This window comes from Chionomys nivalis, chromosome 3 (assembly GCF_950005125.1).
Source record: "Chionomys nivalis chromosome 3, mChiNiv1.1, whole genome shotgun sequence".
NCBI classification, from domain to species: domain Eukaryota; kingdom Metazoa; phylum Chordata; class Mammalia; order Rodentia; family Cricetidae; genus Chionomys; species Chionomys nivalis.
The window spans coordinates 77,426,577-77,446,214 of NC_080088.1; the positions used below are offsets into that span (position 1 = coordinate 77,426,577).

At 42.2% G+C, this 19,638-nt stretch overlaps 1 protein-coding gene across 4 annotated transcripts in view; it reads left to right on the plus strand.

The window, feature by feature from the left end:
• Fgd4 (FYVE, RhoGEF and PH domain containing 4) overlaps window positions 1–19,638 on the plus strand; it is a 157,799-nt gene that overhangs the window by 62,964 nt on the left and 75,197 nt on the right. For all 4 annotated transcript variants that reach the window (XM_057763925.1, XM_057763926.1, XM_057763928.1 and 1 more), the window contains exon 2: window positions 17,774–17,893. In XM_057763925.1, coding sequence (XP_057619908.1) covers window positions 17,774–17,893 — 120 coding nt within the window. The remainder of the gene's footprint in view (window positions 1–17,773; window positions 17,894–19,638) is intronic.

A 19,638-nucleotide genomic window follows, 5' to 3' on the forward strand; every position in this document is an offset into this window, starting at 1 on the left:
TTTGGGTGAAACCTTAGTGGAATTGATCAAAATCGTAGTGTTCATTTCCACAGTAAACATTAATTTGATCTAAGCCGAGAACAGTGGTTCTCAGCTTGACTGTGTTCACATCTAGCAGAAAGTTAGAAAACACCTGACCTGGGGGCCCACCCCATCAGAGAGTTGATGAAGCAACTTGAGGCCAAGGGTGGCGGTTTCCTTTTTTAAGGTTCCACAAGTGATTCTAACGGTGGTCATTGCTGAGAACCACAACAGCGTAGTTTTCCCATGCAGTATGTGTCTCGGGAAGATACTTTTTGTTAACCATGGTCAGAAGGCAGTTGGCGTTAGAGCATGCAAGGCTTCCAGGGTTTAGGGCAATCTGAGAATAAATGTGGCGCTGCCGGCCTGCTGAACCCATCCTGGGGTTGGTTGTAAGCTGGCCCGATGAGTTCTGATGCTGCTAATGAGTTCCATTAAACCTGGAGATTTTCACTTGCCCAAGGTCAGAGGGCAAGTTAGAGAGAACCAGAGTTACAGAACTATAACATGGGTCGACAGTTTGTTGTTTTTACTATTTAGGTCAGGAGTTGTAGGTAAACTTTTCTGTAAAAGGTCAGATTATGGATGTTCTGTATACAGTGTAATATAGTGAAGAGAATGCACGTATGCATGAATGAAGATGATCCCCTCCAGTAGTGGACAAGATGGGTGATGAGCAAAGATTGGCCTATGACTCGATCTATTAGAAAGCTATTACTTTGGTGGGGTATTGACCATGCACATCTTCCCTGGCGTCTGGCCCTGCTGTTGATGGACAACAGCTCCGTGTATCTGTGGGTATATGGCTAAGATTTAGCACGTAGTTAGGAATTGTGCTCATCTAGCAAAGTGGCAGTGGTAGATTCTCTTCAAAGATGTCTGACTGTTTAGTGCAAGGCTTCATTTCCTTCCTGCTGCGTGGGTCTTGCGTCCAATTGAACAGCTGTTGGTTATCACCAACATATAGGTGCCACTTATTGCTCCTTTATTGATATCTTGCCATGCAGTCATTTGGTTCATAGGTATCATGATTGGACATTAGTAGTAATTCCCTCCGCTTTTGGCAGATTGCATAGTACTGTCTAGTACTATTGAAGCTGGATCATAGCAAGGAGGCTTTCTGGTTAGATGTAGCTCAGTCTGAGTCCTGTGTCCTGTAAGTGTGGTGTCTTTAGCAAAAGGGACTTCTCTTCAGCCTCTGAGAAACAACCAAGGGCAACAGCAATAGTCTCTATTGTTTAGGGAGTCATGTTGTTTACCCTGAACCATAACGAGAAAGGAACTTTCTTGTGCCTGGTGCTGGGCTTGTGTATGGTTCTTCTTGGGAACATTGACAGCCAAAGTGGCATAACTTCATTTTGGTGATAGATAGATAAATGAATATTAAGTGCATCATATATAATTTTAGGTAAATGTAAAATGATTCCTTGAGGCTGTCTCAAACATCCTCAGTGTCATTTGCCTTCTTCCCTCATTCTCCTGTATTGACCTCCTTCCCTCTTCTCAAATGAAACCTGCTCCTTCCCAGTTTTCCGTTTGCTCTTCCTTATCACCTGTATCTTGCTACTCCTCTTCCACCCCACAACCTCCTGCTGCCGCCACGTCCTACTTCTCAGATTTCTGGAGTTACTCCGTGTAATATTCTCATATCTGAAGATTTGGAGCTAGGAACCACAGATGAGACCAAACCCTGGCACTTGGCTGTCTCACTCAACATAAGTTTGTGTAATATTCCTTTTTATTATCCACTCACCTGTCAAAGGACGTCAAGATTGTTTCCATTTGCTGGCTATTGTGCATAGGTTGGCAGTGAACTATCAACTCCTGGGTGAACCCCAATGGGTGGTGTGGCTGGGTCATATGGTAGACTTGTTTTTAGGTTTTTGAGGATTCTCCACACTGATTTCCAGAGTGGCTGCACCAGTTTGCACTCCCATTAACAATGAGTAAGCATTCCCCTTCCCCCACACCCTCACCTGGGATTTTTGTCATTTCTGTTGTTCTTAGCCTTTCTGACTAGGGTGAGATAAAATATCAATTTACATTGCTAAGGGTGATGAGCACATTTGAAGTATTTCTCAGACACTTCTGTTTCTGCTTTTGAGAACTCTTTTTAGATACTTCGTCCATTTTTAATTTAATTAAATTAATTTAATTTTAATTAGGTCACTTATTGCCTTGACTTGTATATTTGAGTTCTCTGTATATTTTGGATATTGATGCTGTTGCATGTGTAGAGGGCGAAGATTCTCTCCCAGTTTGTGGGTTTCTTTGTTACTCGTTGGATTGTTTCTTTAGCTATACACAAGCTTTTTCATTTCATGAAGTCTCACTTGTCAGTCGTTGGCTTTACCTAATGGGCAAACCTCTTCAGAAGGTCGTTCCCTGCACCTATGTCATGCAGGAGACTGTCTATGTTTTCTTCCAGCGGGTTTAGCATTTCAGATTTCAAATGGAGGTCTTTGGTGCAGTTGAGGCTAACTTTTTTTTTGTTTTGTTTTTATTGATCTATACCTTTTTGGCCAGTCCCTTCTTTTCCTCCCCTTCTACCCTGTCCCATGACCCTCATACTCCCAGTCTACTCAGGAGATCTTGTCTTTTTCTCCTTCCTATGTTGATACATGTATGTCTCTCTTAAGGTCCTCTTTGTTGTCTAGGTTCTCTGGGGTTGTGGAGTGTAGGCTGGTGTTTCTTTGCTTTATGTCTACAAGCCACTTATGAATGGAGGCTGACTTTTTATACAGGAATATAGATTTGGGTTTAATTGCATTCCTCTGCATGTGGATATTCAGTTTATCCAGAATCATTAGTGAAGATGCTGGTTTTTTGATTTTTTTTTTTTTGCTCTGGTGCATGTTTTCGGCCTCTTTGTTAAGTATCTATAATTATGTGCACTTATGTTTGGGTCTCCTTTTTTGTTCCATTGATGGATCTAAATATCACTTTTTGTGCTAGTACCATATTGGCTTTTGTTGCTCTAGCTCTGTATATCTTCGAGTCTGGAATGGGAATCCTTCCAATATTACCTCTTTTGCTGAGGATTATTTGGCAAGTCAGTATCTTTTTTGGTTCCATATGAATTTTAGATTTTTTAAACTCTATTTCTGTTAAGAATGTTGTGGGTGTTTTGTTTGAGATTGCACTGAATATATAAGATGCTTTTGATAGGATGTTCATTTTCACAACATTAATTTACTCACCCATTCACATGGGTGGGCGTTCCATTTTTCTAATATCCTTTTTCTTCAATCTCTTTGGGTATTTGAAGTTTTCACTGTAGAGGTCTCTCATCTCCTTAGTTAGATTTATAGAAGATATTTGGTTGTCTTTGATGCTGTTGTACGTGAGAATATGTCCATGATCTCTTTCTCAATGTTTGTTGTTGGTGTATAGAAAGGCTACTGGTGTTTGTAAATTTGACTATTTATTCTTATCCTGCAACCTTGCTGAAATTGTTGATTGTTTTAAACAGTTTCTGATGGAATTTTTTGGATCTCCTATGTATAGTATGTTATCGTTTGCAAATAGAAATACTTTAACTACTTTTTATATTTCTATCCATTTATTTTTCTTCCCTTGCCTAATTGTTTTGTCAAACACACATATCACATATGTGTTCATCAGGGATATGGTCTGCAGTTTTGTTTTTGTTGTGATTTAACTGGTTTGGATGTTAGCAATACTGGCTTTATAGAATGAGTTTGGGAGTTCCCTGTTTTAATTTTTGTTTATTTTAATAATTTAAACGTATAGGTTGTATAGTTCCTTGAAAGTTGGTTACAATTCTGCTGTGAGTTCTTCTGAATTTTGGAGTTGTTTTAATCAGAAGGGTTTTGGTTTTTATTATTAGTATTATTATTGCTATAATCTCCTTTGTTGTGGATCTGTTTATGTCTTGATCTCTGCTTGATTTAACTCTGATAGTTTTGTTGAATCTAGAAATAAATTCATTTCTGTTAGATTTTGCAACTTAATGTAGTACAGGTTTAAAATTCCCTTATTATACAGCATATTTCTTTAGTGTCTGTTATAATGTGGTAATGTTTCCCTGTTTGTTTTTATTCTGTTAATGTGCATCATCTTTCTCTTTCCTTCGGTTGCTTAAAATGAGGATCTATCTTGTTAAATCTTCTCAACGAAGCTGCTCTTAGATTCATTGATTTTTTGTTTTGTTTTCTTTGTTTCTAGTTAGTGTTCTGCTGTGAGTCTTATTATTTCTCACTGTGTTTTCTTTTGCTGTGACAAAACATCATGTCTAAGGCAGCAAATAAAAGAGTTCAATTTGACTTTCAGCTCCAGAGGGTTAGAGTCTCTGGTGGTGGGCTGAGGTATGGTGGTAGCCCCTGGAGCAGCAGCAGAGACCTCGTGTTTCCATATGTAAGTGGGAGGCAGAGCATGCTAATTCAAAAGGGTGTGAGTCTTTTGGAATGTCAAAGTGCACCCCTCACCCAGTGACATTCTTCCTCCAGCAAGGCCACACCTTTTATTGCTCCAAACAGCCACCAATCAGGGACCAAGTATTCCAATGCCCAAGTCTTATTGGGGCCATCTTAACTCTAACCACCACGCTTAGAGTCTACTGGCTTCAGTTTGGTTTGTTCCTGTTTTTCCAAATTCTTCAGTTGCATCACTAAGTCATTTATTTGTGTTCTTTTTATTTATTTTCTTAATGTAGGCACTTATGGCCATAAAATTCCCAAGCTAGGGTGGCTTGTGAACAAGCCTGGTCTATGGGTATGGAGGTAGGCCCGTGGGTTTGGAGATGGCCACAGACCAGGAGGCAGGGCGGGTGTAGTGGGAAAGGTAAGAAGTGACTTGCCCAGCAAAGGTGGTTCGTGGACAAAGAGTTTGAGAGCCATGGGTCGGATGTCACCTGATAAGGGGAGAAATAGCAAAGGGAGGCGGCAAACCCCGTGGGCGACTTGGAAATAAAGATCACTTAAAATAAATTTTAGGCCACACAGCCATGTAAATAAAAGGGACAAATCAGAAATGTCTAAATTTTCTTTGCAGTCCTAAAATGAAAGCACCGATGCCCTGTCATGGCAACTCGAGGCCAAAGGAGCCACTGCTCTCCTCCTCTTTGCCACCACCCTTTCTTGTGAGTGGTCGCCTAGCTGCCAGTCCTGTCTTACTCTTCCCAGCAACTGCGCTAATTTCACACTCTTATCCTCGCTAAGTAATACTGCTTCATGACTGGCCAGCCAGGGGTTGGGGGAAAACTTCCATCCTTATGAAATTACCTATCTCCCCTTGCTTCTTGACCATAAAGTGAACGTATTTTTTGTTCCCAGAAATTAGGTGAAAACAGGGCGCTTTTAGTTGGAGGGTTTTCATTTGGTAACTTAGGAGAAATGGGGTGGGGAAGAGAATAAAGTACCTGCACATGATGCGCTCACTGCCTTGTTCATGCACGCTGTACCCGTGACAGCGGACATCTGCGATTGTTAGTAAGATGATGGCATCTGGGCAGGTTCACAACTCCGGATATTTCCAAATTTGTTCCTGGAATGTGGAGAGCATTCTTGAGTCTAAACTTTTTTCCTTTTACCCTCACTTCTGAATATTTGGAACTTAAATAGAAATAATGTTCAATGCTTCCAATTTTAGATAGAATTGGAAGTGTGGGGAAACATACTGAGTTACAATACAGTAATATATCTTTGATATATAGTTATATATTTTCCTATTGTTAGAACTTTTTTAGTGTTTCGCATGAAATAGAAACTAAGAATTTAGGCAAAAAAAGAAATGCTTGCCTTCAGAGTCTCTAGAATGCATTTGTTCAACATGTTTATTATGCATCCACTGTGTGACAGTGGTGGCCCACAAATCTCTCCAAACAAGAATGACTGACTTCTACAGCTTAGATTCTGTTGTTGTTGTTTGTTTTAATGTTTTGTTTTTTTGTTTTTTGGGTTTTTGGGTTTTTTTTTTTTTTTGGTTTTGCTAGAAAGGGTTTTTCTTTGTAACTTTAGAGCCTGTCCTGGAACTCGCTCTGTAGGTCAGGCTGGTCTCAGACTCACAGAGATCCTCCTGCCTTTGCCTCCTGAGTGCTGGGATTAAAGGCGTGCGCCACCACTGCCTGGCCAGCTTAGGTTCTGAGCAGAGAAAGAGGACAGTGTACCATTTATCACATAGTACAAGAGCTGCTGGGAAATGATTTGGAAAGACTGAAGGAAGATGAGCTGCAGAAAGCTATGTGTCAGGGTCATCTGTATTGAGAAGGTACAATTTGAGCCAAGATTTGGAAAAGATAAACAGGTAGCCATCAATTATCTGGAGAAGCATCCCTTCGTGGAGCAGCTAGACTGAAGGTCATAAAAGGTGTCTGGCCTGTGTGTGCAACAAAAGATCAATGTGAACTGAGTGGTGTGAACAGAGCAATGGTAAATGATGAGACTCCTGTTGATGGAGCCCAGGCTAGGCTGTACAGTGTCTCCTGTTGACGGAGCCCAGGCTAGGCTGTACAGTGTCTCCTGATGACAGAGCCCAGGCTAGGCTGTACAGTGTCTCCTGATGACAGAGCCCAGGGTAGACTGTACAGTGTCTCCTGATGACAGAGCCCAGGCTAGGCTGTACAGTGTCTGTCTCCTGATGACAGAGCCCAGGCTAGGCTGTACAGTGTCTCCTGATGACAGAGCCCAGGCTAGGCTGTACAGTGTCTCCTGATGACAGAGCCCAGGCTAGGCTGTACAGTGACTCTTGGTGACAGAGCCCAGGCTAGGCTGTACAGTGACTCCTGGTGACAGAGCCCAGGCTAGGCTATACAGTGTCTCCTGATGACAGAGTCCAGGCTAGGCTGTACAGTGACTCCTGTTGATGGAGCCCAGCCTAGCCTGTAAAGTGACTCCTGTTGACGGAGCCCAGGCTAGCCTGTACAGTGACTTCCGATGACAAAGCCCAGGCTAGGCTGTACAGTGACTCCTGATGACAGAGCCCAGGCTAGGCTGTACAGTGACTCCTGCTAATGGAGCCCAGGCTAGGCTGTACAATGACTCCTACTGATGGAGCCCAGGCTAGGCTGTACAGTGACTTCTGCTAATGGAGCCCAGGCTAGGCTGTACAGTGTCTCCTGCTGATGGAGCCCAGGCTAGCCTGCACAGTGACTCCTGATGATGGAGCCCAGGCTAGGCTGTACAGTGACTCCTGATGACAGAGCCCAGGCTAGGCTGTACAGTAACTCCTACTGATGGAGCCCAGGCTAGGCTGTACAGTGACTTCCGATGACGAAGCCCAGGCTTGGCTGTTCAGTGACTCCTGCTGATGGAGCCCAGACTAGGCCGTACAGTGACTACAAATCACTGTGAAGAACTTGGAACTTCACCCCTGGTAAAATGGGGAGCCACTGGGGAAGTTTAAGCACAGGATCTCTGTTGACCCAGTTTCAAAGTATTGCCTGTGTTGGGGGTAGGAGGAGTATGGAGACTCTGGAGGGAGGGGCTTGCTTTGATCCAATTTAAGATGATGGTATTTAATGGCAGAAGAGTGACAATCAAGGTAGTGGTCGACATGAAAAATCTGGAACTATTTTGAAGGTAGAGTTTGGTGGCTTGAGCGGGAATGTCCCCATTTGAACACTTGGTCCCTTGTTCGTAGCAGGGTTTGGGGATGTTTAGGCGGTGGAGCTTTGCTGGAGGAAGTATGTTACTGGGGGCCAGCTTTCCGAGCAGAGGCCTCATGCCACTTCCTGTTCGCTCTGCTTTGTGTTTGCATTAAAGTTGTGAGCTCTCGGCTTCCTGATTCTGCTGCCTTGTTTGTCAGCCACCATGCCTCCCTGCCATGGAAAACTCTTATCCCTCTCTCTGGAAGCATAAGCCCCAATAACACACACACACACACACACACACACACACACGCACGCACGCGCACACACACACACACACACACACCCCTTGGGTGTAGTATTTTAATCATAGCAGCAGAATGATATCCAATACACAGAGTCAACAGAATTTTCTGAGGGACAGGATCTACTCGATGACATGAAAAAGGATTCCCGTTGCTTTCCTGGGTTTTGACTTAGCAGGGATGGAGCTGCACTATTTGAGGCAGAGAAAGTTGCAAGGCAGGCCTGGGAAGCAGCTGTGTGATGAGGCGCACAGAATGGGGGATGCTGATCGTGAGACAAGTCTTACACTAGTAGCAGTGCAAGGGGACAAATGATGTGTCCTTCGGAGTCTGGCCGGAGGTCTGGAGCAGACCTTGGGAGAGTGGCGTCACAGTACGGGATAGTCCCCGCTCATCATGGAAGTCAGAACACAGCCTGGGAGAGACCGCACACTCGGGAGATGGTAACATGATTGTTTGCTGTTAGAGATGACAGGAACTTAGGATGTGGCCTGTTTGTCATTGCATGATGTTGTATGACGCTGTTCCTGGGACATAGGAATGAAGTCTGTTAGCTCCAGCTGGAGGAATGACATCAGAACAAAGTATGGTTACCTCCAACGTTTGTCTTGGTGAGCCAGGGAGCTTTATTGGATTCCCTTACAGGAGTGGGGCAAGAGATTACTTAGGAGAGCAGAACTGACTCAAAAGACAGCCATGTCACCAAAGCCAGTCCCGTGTAGTGACAGCTCATGAACGCTGGGAACCTGGAACTCACTGCAGGCAGCCCCACAGTTTAAAGAGTGCCCTGCCCGGTAGCTCCGGTTGTCTGGCCATTTTCCAGGCAGCTCTGCTGGTCTCTGCTTCCCCCAGAAGGCACAAGCTCAGCTTCACTGAGAGTGGCTGTGGGCAGTCCTTGCAGCTTAGTGTGCTTGACAAGGGAGGATCTGTTCCATCACCTCTGCTTCGGAGCCTTCTGAGGCCCTGGGCTCTGCCTCCTGAGCTCCACAGCTCCCATTTGATGGAGTGTTTCACTTCCATTTGGAACATCCCAGGTCTTGATAGTTTTCTCCAAGATGAGAGGTTTTATCTAAGAAGGAGACTGTTGCATAACATATGAACATTTAATTTTAAATTTTAATTGTGTATAAACATAATAAAATATATAGAACATGAATCTTAAATATCTTATTATGCTACTCTGCACCCCTTATCTGCTGAAATCTTACATTTTACAAATGTGAAACTCCATATTGTTTAAACAATAATTCAGTGGGTCTCAGTCTTCCAAAAACTGCAACCCTCTAATACAGTTACTCAGGTTGTGATGACCCTAATCGTGAAATTATTTCATTGCTACTTCATAACAGTTTCACTAGTTATAAATATCTGAGTTTGCTGATGGTCTTGGGGTTTGGACCCACAGGTTGAAAACTGCTGCACTGACTTGCCACTCCCACTTCTTCTCAACTCTTGGCAACTTCTATTCTGCTTTCAATCTCTATGGATTTGATTATTTTAAGTCCTTAATATAAATAAAGTTATATGATACTATCTTTTTGAGATTGGGTTCTTTTCCTTAGCATAATGTCCTTAAGATCATGAACATAGTAGGCTATATAAAACTTCTCTTTTCTTTTAAAGACAGAATACTCTTCCATTATACATAAAACCCTTTTTATGCCCAGCACTTGGGAGGCAGAGGCAGGCGGATCTCTGTGAGTTCGAGACCAGCCTGGTCTACAAGAGCTAGTTCCAGGATAGGCTCCAAAACCACAGAGAAACCCTGTCTCGAAAAACCAAAAAAAAAAAAAAAAAAAAAAAAAAAAAAAAAAAAAAACACCCAACCCTTTTTATGTATGAATTCATCTTTTAATGGACATTTGGTGTTTTCCAGTTGTTAGCTATTATGAATGATGCCTTGAAACTGGGTGTATGAATATGGAGGGCATATGTTTTTTTTTTAAAGCTGTTGTATGTATATGTTGTTATTGCCATAGATTTTCCTCTTCTGTGTATAATTTATCAACACATTTTTCTAAGATATTTGACTGCTATGCAATACAGGTGGCAGACATGACAGCCTTTATTCATTGTTTTGCCTCATCCTGTTTCACGTTCCTAGTTACCTTTCTCTTGTTACTTCCATTCTCCCTTCGTTGATTTATAGATTGAGCACCTGAATCTATATATTCAAATCTGAGAAACTACAAATGTCTTAGATGTCTTGAAGAAGTCATTTAAACAAAAAAAAATAGAAGTTTTAAAAATGCTTCTTGGATTCTGGAGCATTTCAGATGCTCAGGATGCAGATTCTCAGCCAGTAAAAGCTGTGCACATTTTCCATAACCAAAACATTTCAAGCATTTAAAATCTATTCAACACATACATCTGTTGCATCTTATTTCCTATGTGGACTGTTACAGCATTTTAAACTGTCACACGTGCAATTATAAACATTTAGTACTAGTTTGACTTCCTACGAGGTAAATTTCTAACACCAGATTTCTTCACTGTAGCATGAAGTTTGTAGACTGAGTTTTATAACCTTGATGACATTATTGTTATCACTTTATGATGCTCTCAGTTTCTTAGCCAAGGTCTTTCAGCTAGCACACAAGATACAGTGCTTTTCTGCAGTCTGTCGGAGAAGTGAGGAAAACTTTAAAGGGGGCTAGGAGAGGACTATAAGGGCTGGGTGTCCAGCTCGGTGGAGAGCTTGTGAATCCAAGTGCAGATTCCCCAGCAGCTACATAAAACTCTAGGCATGATGCTGGTCACCAGCACTGGTGGCAGGGGACAGGCAAGTCCTGGAGGCTCCCTGACTATCCAGTCTAGCTGGAAGAATAATTTCCAGATTCAATGCAAGACCCTTTCTCAAAGAATAATGATGTAGGTGGGTCATCTGTCTATGTGTTATTTTCATTGGTTAATAAAGAAACTGCCTTAGACTTTGATAGGCCAGCCCTTAAGTGGGTGGAGTAGACAGAACAGAATGCTGGGAGGAAGAAGGCACTGAAGCAGATGGCATAGCTCTCCTCTCCAAGATGGATGCAGGTTTAGATCCTTCCTGGTAAGCTACCACCTCGTGGTGCCACGCAGATTATTAGAAATGGGTTAATCAAGATGTGAGAATTAGCCAATAAGAGGCTAGAACTAATGAGCCAGGCAGTGTTTAAAAGAATACAATTTGTGTGTTGTTATTTCGGGTATAAAGCTAGCCGTGCAGGAGCTGGGCGGGAACGCACTCAGCCGCTTCTACTACAGAATAAGATGGTTAGACCTCCCAGCGTGGGAGGAGACAGGCAAGTCTTGGAGGCTGCATATCTAGCCAGTCGGTCTAGATGCAGTGAGTTCCAGACTTAGTGAGAGCTTCTGTTTTGAAGAATAAGGTAAATGGACAGGCAAGGGGACTCGGCAGGTCAAGGAGGTTGCTGCACAGACCTTAAGTTCTCTGTATGTGCCTACCTGTGTGAGCTCATTCACTCCCGCAGAGACAGCATTAAAAATGCCTTGTGCTAAAAACAGCTGGCAAACACCCCTTTCCCAAGTGACTGAAGTAAATGCTGCGTATAACATGTTAATCATGCTAGAGCAATTGAGTGACGTAATGACGTGACAGTGAGAACAGACCGTGAAGAACTCTCGGAAGGACATTCTCTGCAAAATGCCCAACAGTATTCTTCTGAAGGGCTGATGTCATGCAAAACCAGTGGAGTCTCCAGTGGAGTCTTAAGTGTCACTCGCAGATTGGTGTGTCTGAAGAGCAATAATGGCTCTATCGTGTGATAGCTGGACTAAAGCTTGTAAGAGAAAAAGAATGTTTGTAGAAAATTAGTGAATTATAAATAATAGCTAACATTTAGTGTTATAACAAAGTCTGCATGCAATGTATTTTATTGACAAATCATTTTAGATGAGAATCTATGCACAACTCCTTTGTTAATCTAACATTTCTTTTAAATGGGGTTTTGTGTTTGGTTTTTACTATCCCTGTACTTCTGGGCTTCTACTAAAATTGCTATAAGAAGCTTCTCTTGTTCTCTTAAATATGTATGAAATTTCCCACAACACATAATAACCAAAACACTAAATGTACAGAAGAAAAAACAAAGACTATTAAAAGCTGCAAGGAAGTGAGATGAAGTGACATAAAGGCAGACCTGTCAAAATAACTCCTGACGTCACTGAAGACTCTAAAATCCAGAAGGGCCTGGACCAGATGTTCTACAAACTCTAAGAAACTACAAATACCAGCCCAGATTACTATAATTAGAAAGGCTTTCTATTGCAATAGATGAAGAACGAGAAAACCATATTTAAACAGTATCTACAAATTCAGCCATACATCAACCCGAAGAGGCTAACCACACTCAAGAAGACACAAGGAATAAATAATGAAAGATGAGCAAATCAAAAGTGGAAGTAAAAATTCCACACCACCACAACAAAATAATCGGAATCAAAAAACGCACTACTCATTGACAATTCAACACCAATGGTCTCAGTCCCTAAGTAAAAGCCACAGACTAACAGGTTGGATTAGAAAACAGGATCCCTCTTCTTGCTACATCTAAGAAACGCATCTCACCATCAAAAATAAACATCATCTCATGGTAAAAGGATGAAAACACACATTCCAAGCAAATATACCTAAGAAGCAAGCTAGCATAGCCATTTTGCTATCTGATAAAACAGACTCCAGTCAAAAACTAGTCAGAAGAGATAGGGAAGGACACTACATACTCATCAAAGGGAAAATCCACCAAGAGGGCATTGCAATTCTTAATATCTGTGCACCAAACACAAGGGCACCCAAGTTCATAAAGAAACACTACTACAACTTAAATCACATATTGGCCTTCACACAGTGATAGTAGGTGACTTTAATACCCCACTCTTGCCTGTAGACAGATCATTCAGCCAAAAACTAAGTGGAGAAATCCTGGAGCTAAGTGATGTTATAAACCTAATGGACCCAACAGATATTTACAGAACATTTCAGCCAAACACAAAAGAATATACCTTCTCAGCAACTCATGGAACTTTCTCCAAAGTTGACCACATACTCGGTCATAAAACAAGTCTCAACAGATATAAGAAAATTGAAATAACACCCTGGATCTTATATGATCACCACAGATTAAAGCTGGATTTCAACAACATCAAAAACAACAGGAAGCTTACAAACTGAACAGCTCTCTACTGAATGGAAATGGTTCGAGACAGAAATTAAGAAAGAAATGAAAGACTTTCTAGAATGGAATGAAAATGAATACACAATACACCCAAACTTATGGAACACAATGAAGGTGGTTCTAAGAGGCAAGTTCATATCACCAAGTGCTTGCTTTAATAAAAGAGAAATCTCGTATTTCTAACTTAACAGCATACCTAAAAGTTCCAAAAGAAAAAGAACTCACAAAAGGCGTAGACAGCAAAAAAAATAATCAAATTCAGGGCTGATCAGAGACCCACACTGGAGCACCGGACTGAGCTCCCAAGGTTATAATGAGGAGCAGAAGGAGAGAGAACATGAACAAGGAAGTCAGGACCATGAGGGGTGCACCCAACCACTGAGACAGTGGGGTCGATCTATTGGGAGCTCACCAAGGCCAGCTGGACTGCTACTGAAAAAACATGAGATAAAACCGGACTCTCTGAATGTGGCGGACAATGAGAGCTGACGAGAGGCCAAGGAGAATGGCACAGGAACTTTCATCTGGCGATAGATCAAGAGAGAGACAGAGACCCAATTTGGAGCAACGGTCTGAGCTCTTAAGGTCCAAATGAGGAGCAGAAGGAGGGAGAACATGAGCAAGGAAATCAGGACCACGAGGCATGCACCCACCCACTGTGACAGTGGAACTGATCTATTGGGAGCTCTCCAAGGCCAGCTGGACTGCGACTGAATAAGCATGGGTTGAAACTGGACTCTCTGAACATGGCGGACAATGAAGGCTGATGAGAAGCCAAGGACAATGGCACTAGGTTTCGATCCTAATACATGAACTGGCTTTGTGGGAGCTTAGCCTGTTTGGATGCTCACCTTCCTGGGCCTGGATGGAAGTGGAAGGACCTTGGTCTTCCTGTAGGGCAGGGAATTTGGACTGCTCTTCAGTATCAAGAGGGAGGGGGAATGGACTAGGGGGAGGAGAAGAGGAGTGAGGATGGGGGAGGGGAGTGGGGGGAGGGGGCAATGTGTGGGAGGAGGGGGAGGGGAATGGGAAACGGGGAGCAGTTGGAAATTTTAATTAAAAAAGAATAAATAAAAAGAAATAAATAAAAAAAAAGAAAAAAATTCAGGGCTGATTAGGAAAAAAAAATACAAAGGATCAATAAAACAAAGGGTTGGTTCTTTAAGAAAACTAGTAAAATTAGCAGGTCCATATCTGAATTAAGTAAAAGGCAGAGAAGGAAGATTCAAGTTAAGGAAATTGGAGACAAAAAGGGGACATAGCAACAAACACAAAGAAATCCATGGAATCAAAGGACATACTTTAGAAACCTATACTGAACCAGATTAGAAAATCTAAAAGAAATTATGGGTAACTTTCTTCATATATATGGCCTGCAAAGTTAAATCAAGATCAAATAAGCTTTTTAAATAGATATTTAACTCCTACTGAATAGAGGCAGTAGTTAAAAGTTTCCCAACCAAAAAAAGCCCAGGATGAGACAGTTTTAGAGAAGAATTTTACCAGACTTTCAGAGAAAGATTAACACCCATACTCCTCAAATTATTCCACAAAATGTAAAAAGAAGGAACTTTGTGCAATTCATTTTATGAGACCAGTTACACTGAGAGTTCAACCACATAATGATTCAACAAAGAAAGAAAATTACAGACCAATTTCTCCCATGAACATAGATGCAAAAATATACATATACACAATGTAATGTTTTCAGGTGTTAGAAACAATGAAATCATGATATTTGCAGTTTAATGATTGGAACTAGAAAAAAAAATCATCCTCATTGAGGTAATCCAGACCCAAAAAGAGAAATATAGTATGTATTCACTTATATGTGGGATGTTAGCTGTTAAGTCTTTGATAAAGCAATCTGCAATTCATATCATTATAGAGGTTGGTATAGAGTAATTGAGGGCTGAATCTCTCTAGGTGTGGAAATAGAATAGTTATGGATGGATGGGGGAGGGGTGAGGTGGGTGAGAATGGAAACAATAAATCCAATAGAGAGGGTAAGGGAAGTCAGGGCCAAAGGACAGGTAAGACAAAGGGCCATTTTAGGGGTCCTATGCAAACCTAATACAGTAGTAGCTTCCTAAAATATATACGTATACGAAGGTGATCTAAATGGGATCTCCAAATAATGGGGAGATGGACCAACTAGGTCTCTCTCGTCCCCAAATGAAGCTTCCAGTTCCAGGAATGAGATACATCTGATCTAGTTGTTGGCCAAGTGGCCCCCAAGGAACCCCCAAACAATCCAGGCTATTGCCAAGGCTAAACACCAATCCTCAAAGTGCCAGAGTATTTAAGTGAGATACAAACCAGTAGGCTAATTCACAGCCTGTTGTTGTAGCTGTCAGAGCCAATTCTTTAACTGTAGGTCATTCTGGGATATAAGATCCCTGTAGTCAATGTGCAGTATTCTAGGTATGAGGACCCTTTAGTTTTTGTTCCCTGTCACTCCTTAAAAACTGTCTCCCAATGTGAGAAAGTAGAGGCAGGCACAAAAAGAAAGGAGGTTTTATTTTATTGTTGTTCTCCAGGAGTCGGGACAAAGTAGCTCACGAATTGTCGCAGGTTCTGCAAGCTTTCTTCCCCATGGCATGTGTGGCGCCTGTGACTGACTGCTCAGGACACCTGTTCCAGGCTAGCCCTCCCCCAGGCAGAGATGCCTCCCTGCTGTGCCTCTGGGGAGGAATCACTGCTGGTGTGCTTCTGTTATTACTTTTCTTTTAAATGACTTTAGAAACGGTGTCCTCTGTCCCCTTCCCTGTGCTTCCATGGTTTCCGATTGTGACTGAAGGGTGGGAACTTGTTTTAAACACTAGACTGATAGGAAGTTTCTAGCCATGGCTGATCTGTAACAATGAATTGATAAGAAAATTGTGAAATTGATCTCTTATTATAAAAATTCTGGGTGCATCCATGGGAGGTAGTCTGTGAACATTGTGAAACCCGTCATACAGGATAAGCTTATTTCTAAACACATGAATTGTTTCTTTTAATATGTGATTGTTGTGGATTCTGTTTTTGAATTGTGTGTGTGTGTGTGTGTGTGTGTGTGTGTGTGTGTGTAGGTGTGTGTGATGGGGAGGGAGGGAAGGAGAGAGAGGAGAAAAGGAAAGAGATTTATTAAAGTGGCTTACAGTCAGTCTGCCTAATTGAACAATGGCTGACAGGCGAAAAATCCGGTAGTTGTTCAGTCCTTGAGGCTGGATGCCTCAGCTGATGAGGCTTTAATAAATGTCAGAATTCTGAAGAAGGGGTTTCTAAGAGCAAAGGAATGTCCCAGCATCAGGATTCATCTTCCTGTCTCAAATGATTGGTTAAACCTCACGTGTTCTTCCCAGCTGCTTAGGTTTTTGTTGATTCTAGACACAGTGAAGTTGAGAACTGAGATTAGCCACCACAGCCCACCTTTTAGCTTTTATAATTCAAGGCTGAAGTTGAACCAGAGTTGGAGTTTAAGTGTATGTTAAAGTGTCTCCCTCTGCTTTCCACGGGGACCACAGACATCTTTAGACTGCTCCGCTGTGCTCCAGTTGTCTCAAACACCCACACCCCTGAAGCTTGACTTGCTGTGTACTTGAGGCACAAACGAACGAACAAACAAAAAAGGATTTTAATAGCATTCTATCAAAATTTTCAATAATACTTGCTTTGATAAACGATGCTTAAGTTGTATCAGAGCTAGTTACACCTCAAGGTGTCTGTTGAAAGCCACGTTAATTTCTGCTTTAGTCACGGGTGTCTAATTATTGAAACTTCATGTTTTCTAAAATCTGGCTTAACAGCTGAATTTCAGAGGGAGCACAGAAATGAAGGCAGTCGTGGTTCCGTGCATCTTGTTTCGCCACTCGGGTTGAATGGAGTTTGAGGACTCAGCTGGGCTTTTTGGATCGGCTTTGTTCTGAATTACCTGAAGGCTTACAAGACCTTCAGCAGCTCTCATTTAGATATTTGAATCGTGCAAAAATAAAACTTCCTTTCCTAACAACAGCTTCTTAAATGCTTACTTTTTGTTTCAGTTATAGTGAATTTCTGGTAGAAATTTTATTTCTCCTTGTCGGGGTTTCTTTATTATTAATATTGCCCTGTCACACACTCCCAATTGAATCTATCTATAAAGAGAAAACATCGGCATACGACTTTCTAAAAGTCTGAAGTTCAGCATATAACATATCAGAAACAGAACAGAGAACTGACTGTCTCTCCCTGCGGTGTCTCGTGCTGCATTTCAGGGTTGTCTGGGTTGTAAACACATGTGGCGGTATACATATAATCTCAGCGTTGCTGCTCATATGGGCCACTCCTAGAACATGTTAGGGATGCTACGTGGAAGCTGCTTTGTTGGGGGAAAGGAGCACATTGGCTCGTTTCACTTTGACATTTCTTTTGTCGTCTCCATGCCAACTGTCACAGTTGTATTTTCCTGTTTCCTTTGAGTAATTAGATCATAGACTGACCCTAGAATATCACCTAGCAGCTATATCCTGCCCTTTCTGCAGACAGAGAGGGATCTTTATACAGACTCTTCCCTTCCACGTGAACATGAAGCTTTCTCAATCACGCAGAATGAGGTCTCCCCAGCAAAAGCGGTCAAGGGCAGCACATGTGTGACAAGGGTTCCTAAGGTCCTGTGGCACAGTGCCATCAGAAGAACAATGACTCTCTGAAGAGCTGTGCAGTGTCTCTGTATTTACCTTCCCTTTCCCTTTAAACTCTAGGCATCAATACCTGTCCGAAGGTCAGTCCACCTTGTACGACAAGCAACACAACCGCAGAGGCTCAGGGAATAAATGGGAGGACACCAGCAAAACGCTCAGCTGCAAGTCCAAAGCCACAAGGTTTGTACTCTGGGGCTCTGTGGTTGGCCAGGTTTAAGAAGCTGCAGAGAATGATTGCAGGTCATTTGGAGTGCCTGTATGCCTGCCTGCTCAGGTGGAGACCAGTATTTGCTCTGCTCCTAAAACAAAGTGTGCATTCTTTATTATGATCCGTTTTTTATTACAATGCTTTGCATGTTTCTGAGTTGCTTTAGAATTTTGTTGCTAAGGCTTTCTGAAAGAAGTCTTTAAAATGAGTTTAGCGTATTACCCATGAGATTATGGTCTGGCCACTGCTGTGTTTATAGTGATATAAAGTATGACTTGTCAAGCAAAGTCAAAAAGTCGGTGACTTACATAACAAGCCCAATTGTGAGCTTATCATCTTTACTTCTGGCCGTATCCCTCTATAACAATAAAGTGAATATAGATATAGAAAGTTTTTAGCCATGATTTAAGATATTTCATGTGCAAAACACAAGACAACCCTTTGCTCAGTGCACCTGAGTTGAAAGATAAAAAATGATAGTAAACTGAAATTAATGTACTTCTGGTTTATGTAACTATGCAAAATAATAACAACAAATTGATATTTAAAAGGCCGTTGTGGCTTTACTTGCTTTTGGAAGATGTATTGCTTCACTATAATGTTTTCCAGTCAGAACACAGAAAACCAAGGCAGCGGTCTAGTGACCACATGCCAAAACTGTCCTTTACCTAGTGAGGCAGTGATGGCCTTGTTTTATTGTTTCATATAGTTGAATGGTTAAGTCAATATATTGTTACTTTAATACTTACTTCCTATCTTTTTAAAATTTATTTAATTAATTAATTTATTCTTACAAACCAATCTGTGTTCCCCCTTCCTCCTCTCCTCTCGCTCTCCCACCTTCTCCCCACCCCCCCATCTGCTCCTCAGAGAAGGTAAAGCCTCCCCTGGGAAGTCAAGTAAGTCTGCCCCATCGTCTCCCAGGACCCCTCCCACTCCATGCCTGTGCTGAGCAAGGTATCTCTCCAGAGGATGGGAATGGACTCCACAAAGGCGGGTCATACGCTAGGCTTAGATCCTGGCCCCACTGCCAGTGGTCCCACATACTGCTCAAGCCACACCATTGTCACTTGTCCTCAGGGGGCCTAGTTCGGTCCTATGCAGCTTCTCCAGTTGTCAGTTTGGAGTCTGTGAGCTCCCACTAATTCAAGTGAGCTGATTCTGTGGGTTTCCCCATCTTGCTCTTGACCCCTTTGCTCATCTTATTGGTCCTCCCTCTCTTTGACTGTACTCTTGGAGCTTGGCCCAGTGCTTAGTTGTTGATCTCTGGATCTGCTTCCATCACTTTCTGGATGAAGGTTCTATGATGACAATTAAGGTATTCATCAATCCGCTTACAGGGGAAGGCCAGTTAAGGCACCCTATCCACTATCGCTTAGATTCTTAGCTGGAGCCATCCTTGTGAAATTCCAGTAATTTCCCTGGCCAGGTTTCTCGTTAACCCCATAATGGCTCCTTTTATCAAGATATCTCTTTCATTGCTCTCTCTCTCTGTCCTTTCCCAAACCTAACCTTCCAGATCCCTCCTATTCTCCTCCCCCCCCTTGTACCCTTCTCTCCCTGCTTCCACCCTCCCTCCACACTCACTCAGGAGGTCTTGTCTATTTCCCCTTCTCAGGGGGGATCCATATATGTCTCTCTTAGGGTACTCTTTGATACCTAACTTCTCTGGGGTTGTTATGTAGTCTAGTTATCCTTTGCTTTATGTCTGATATTC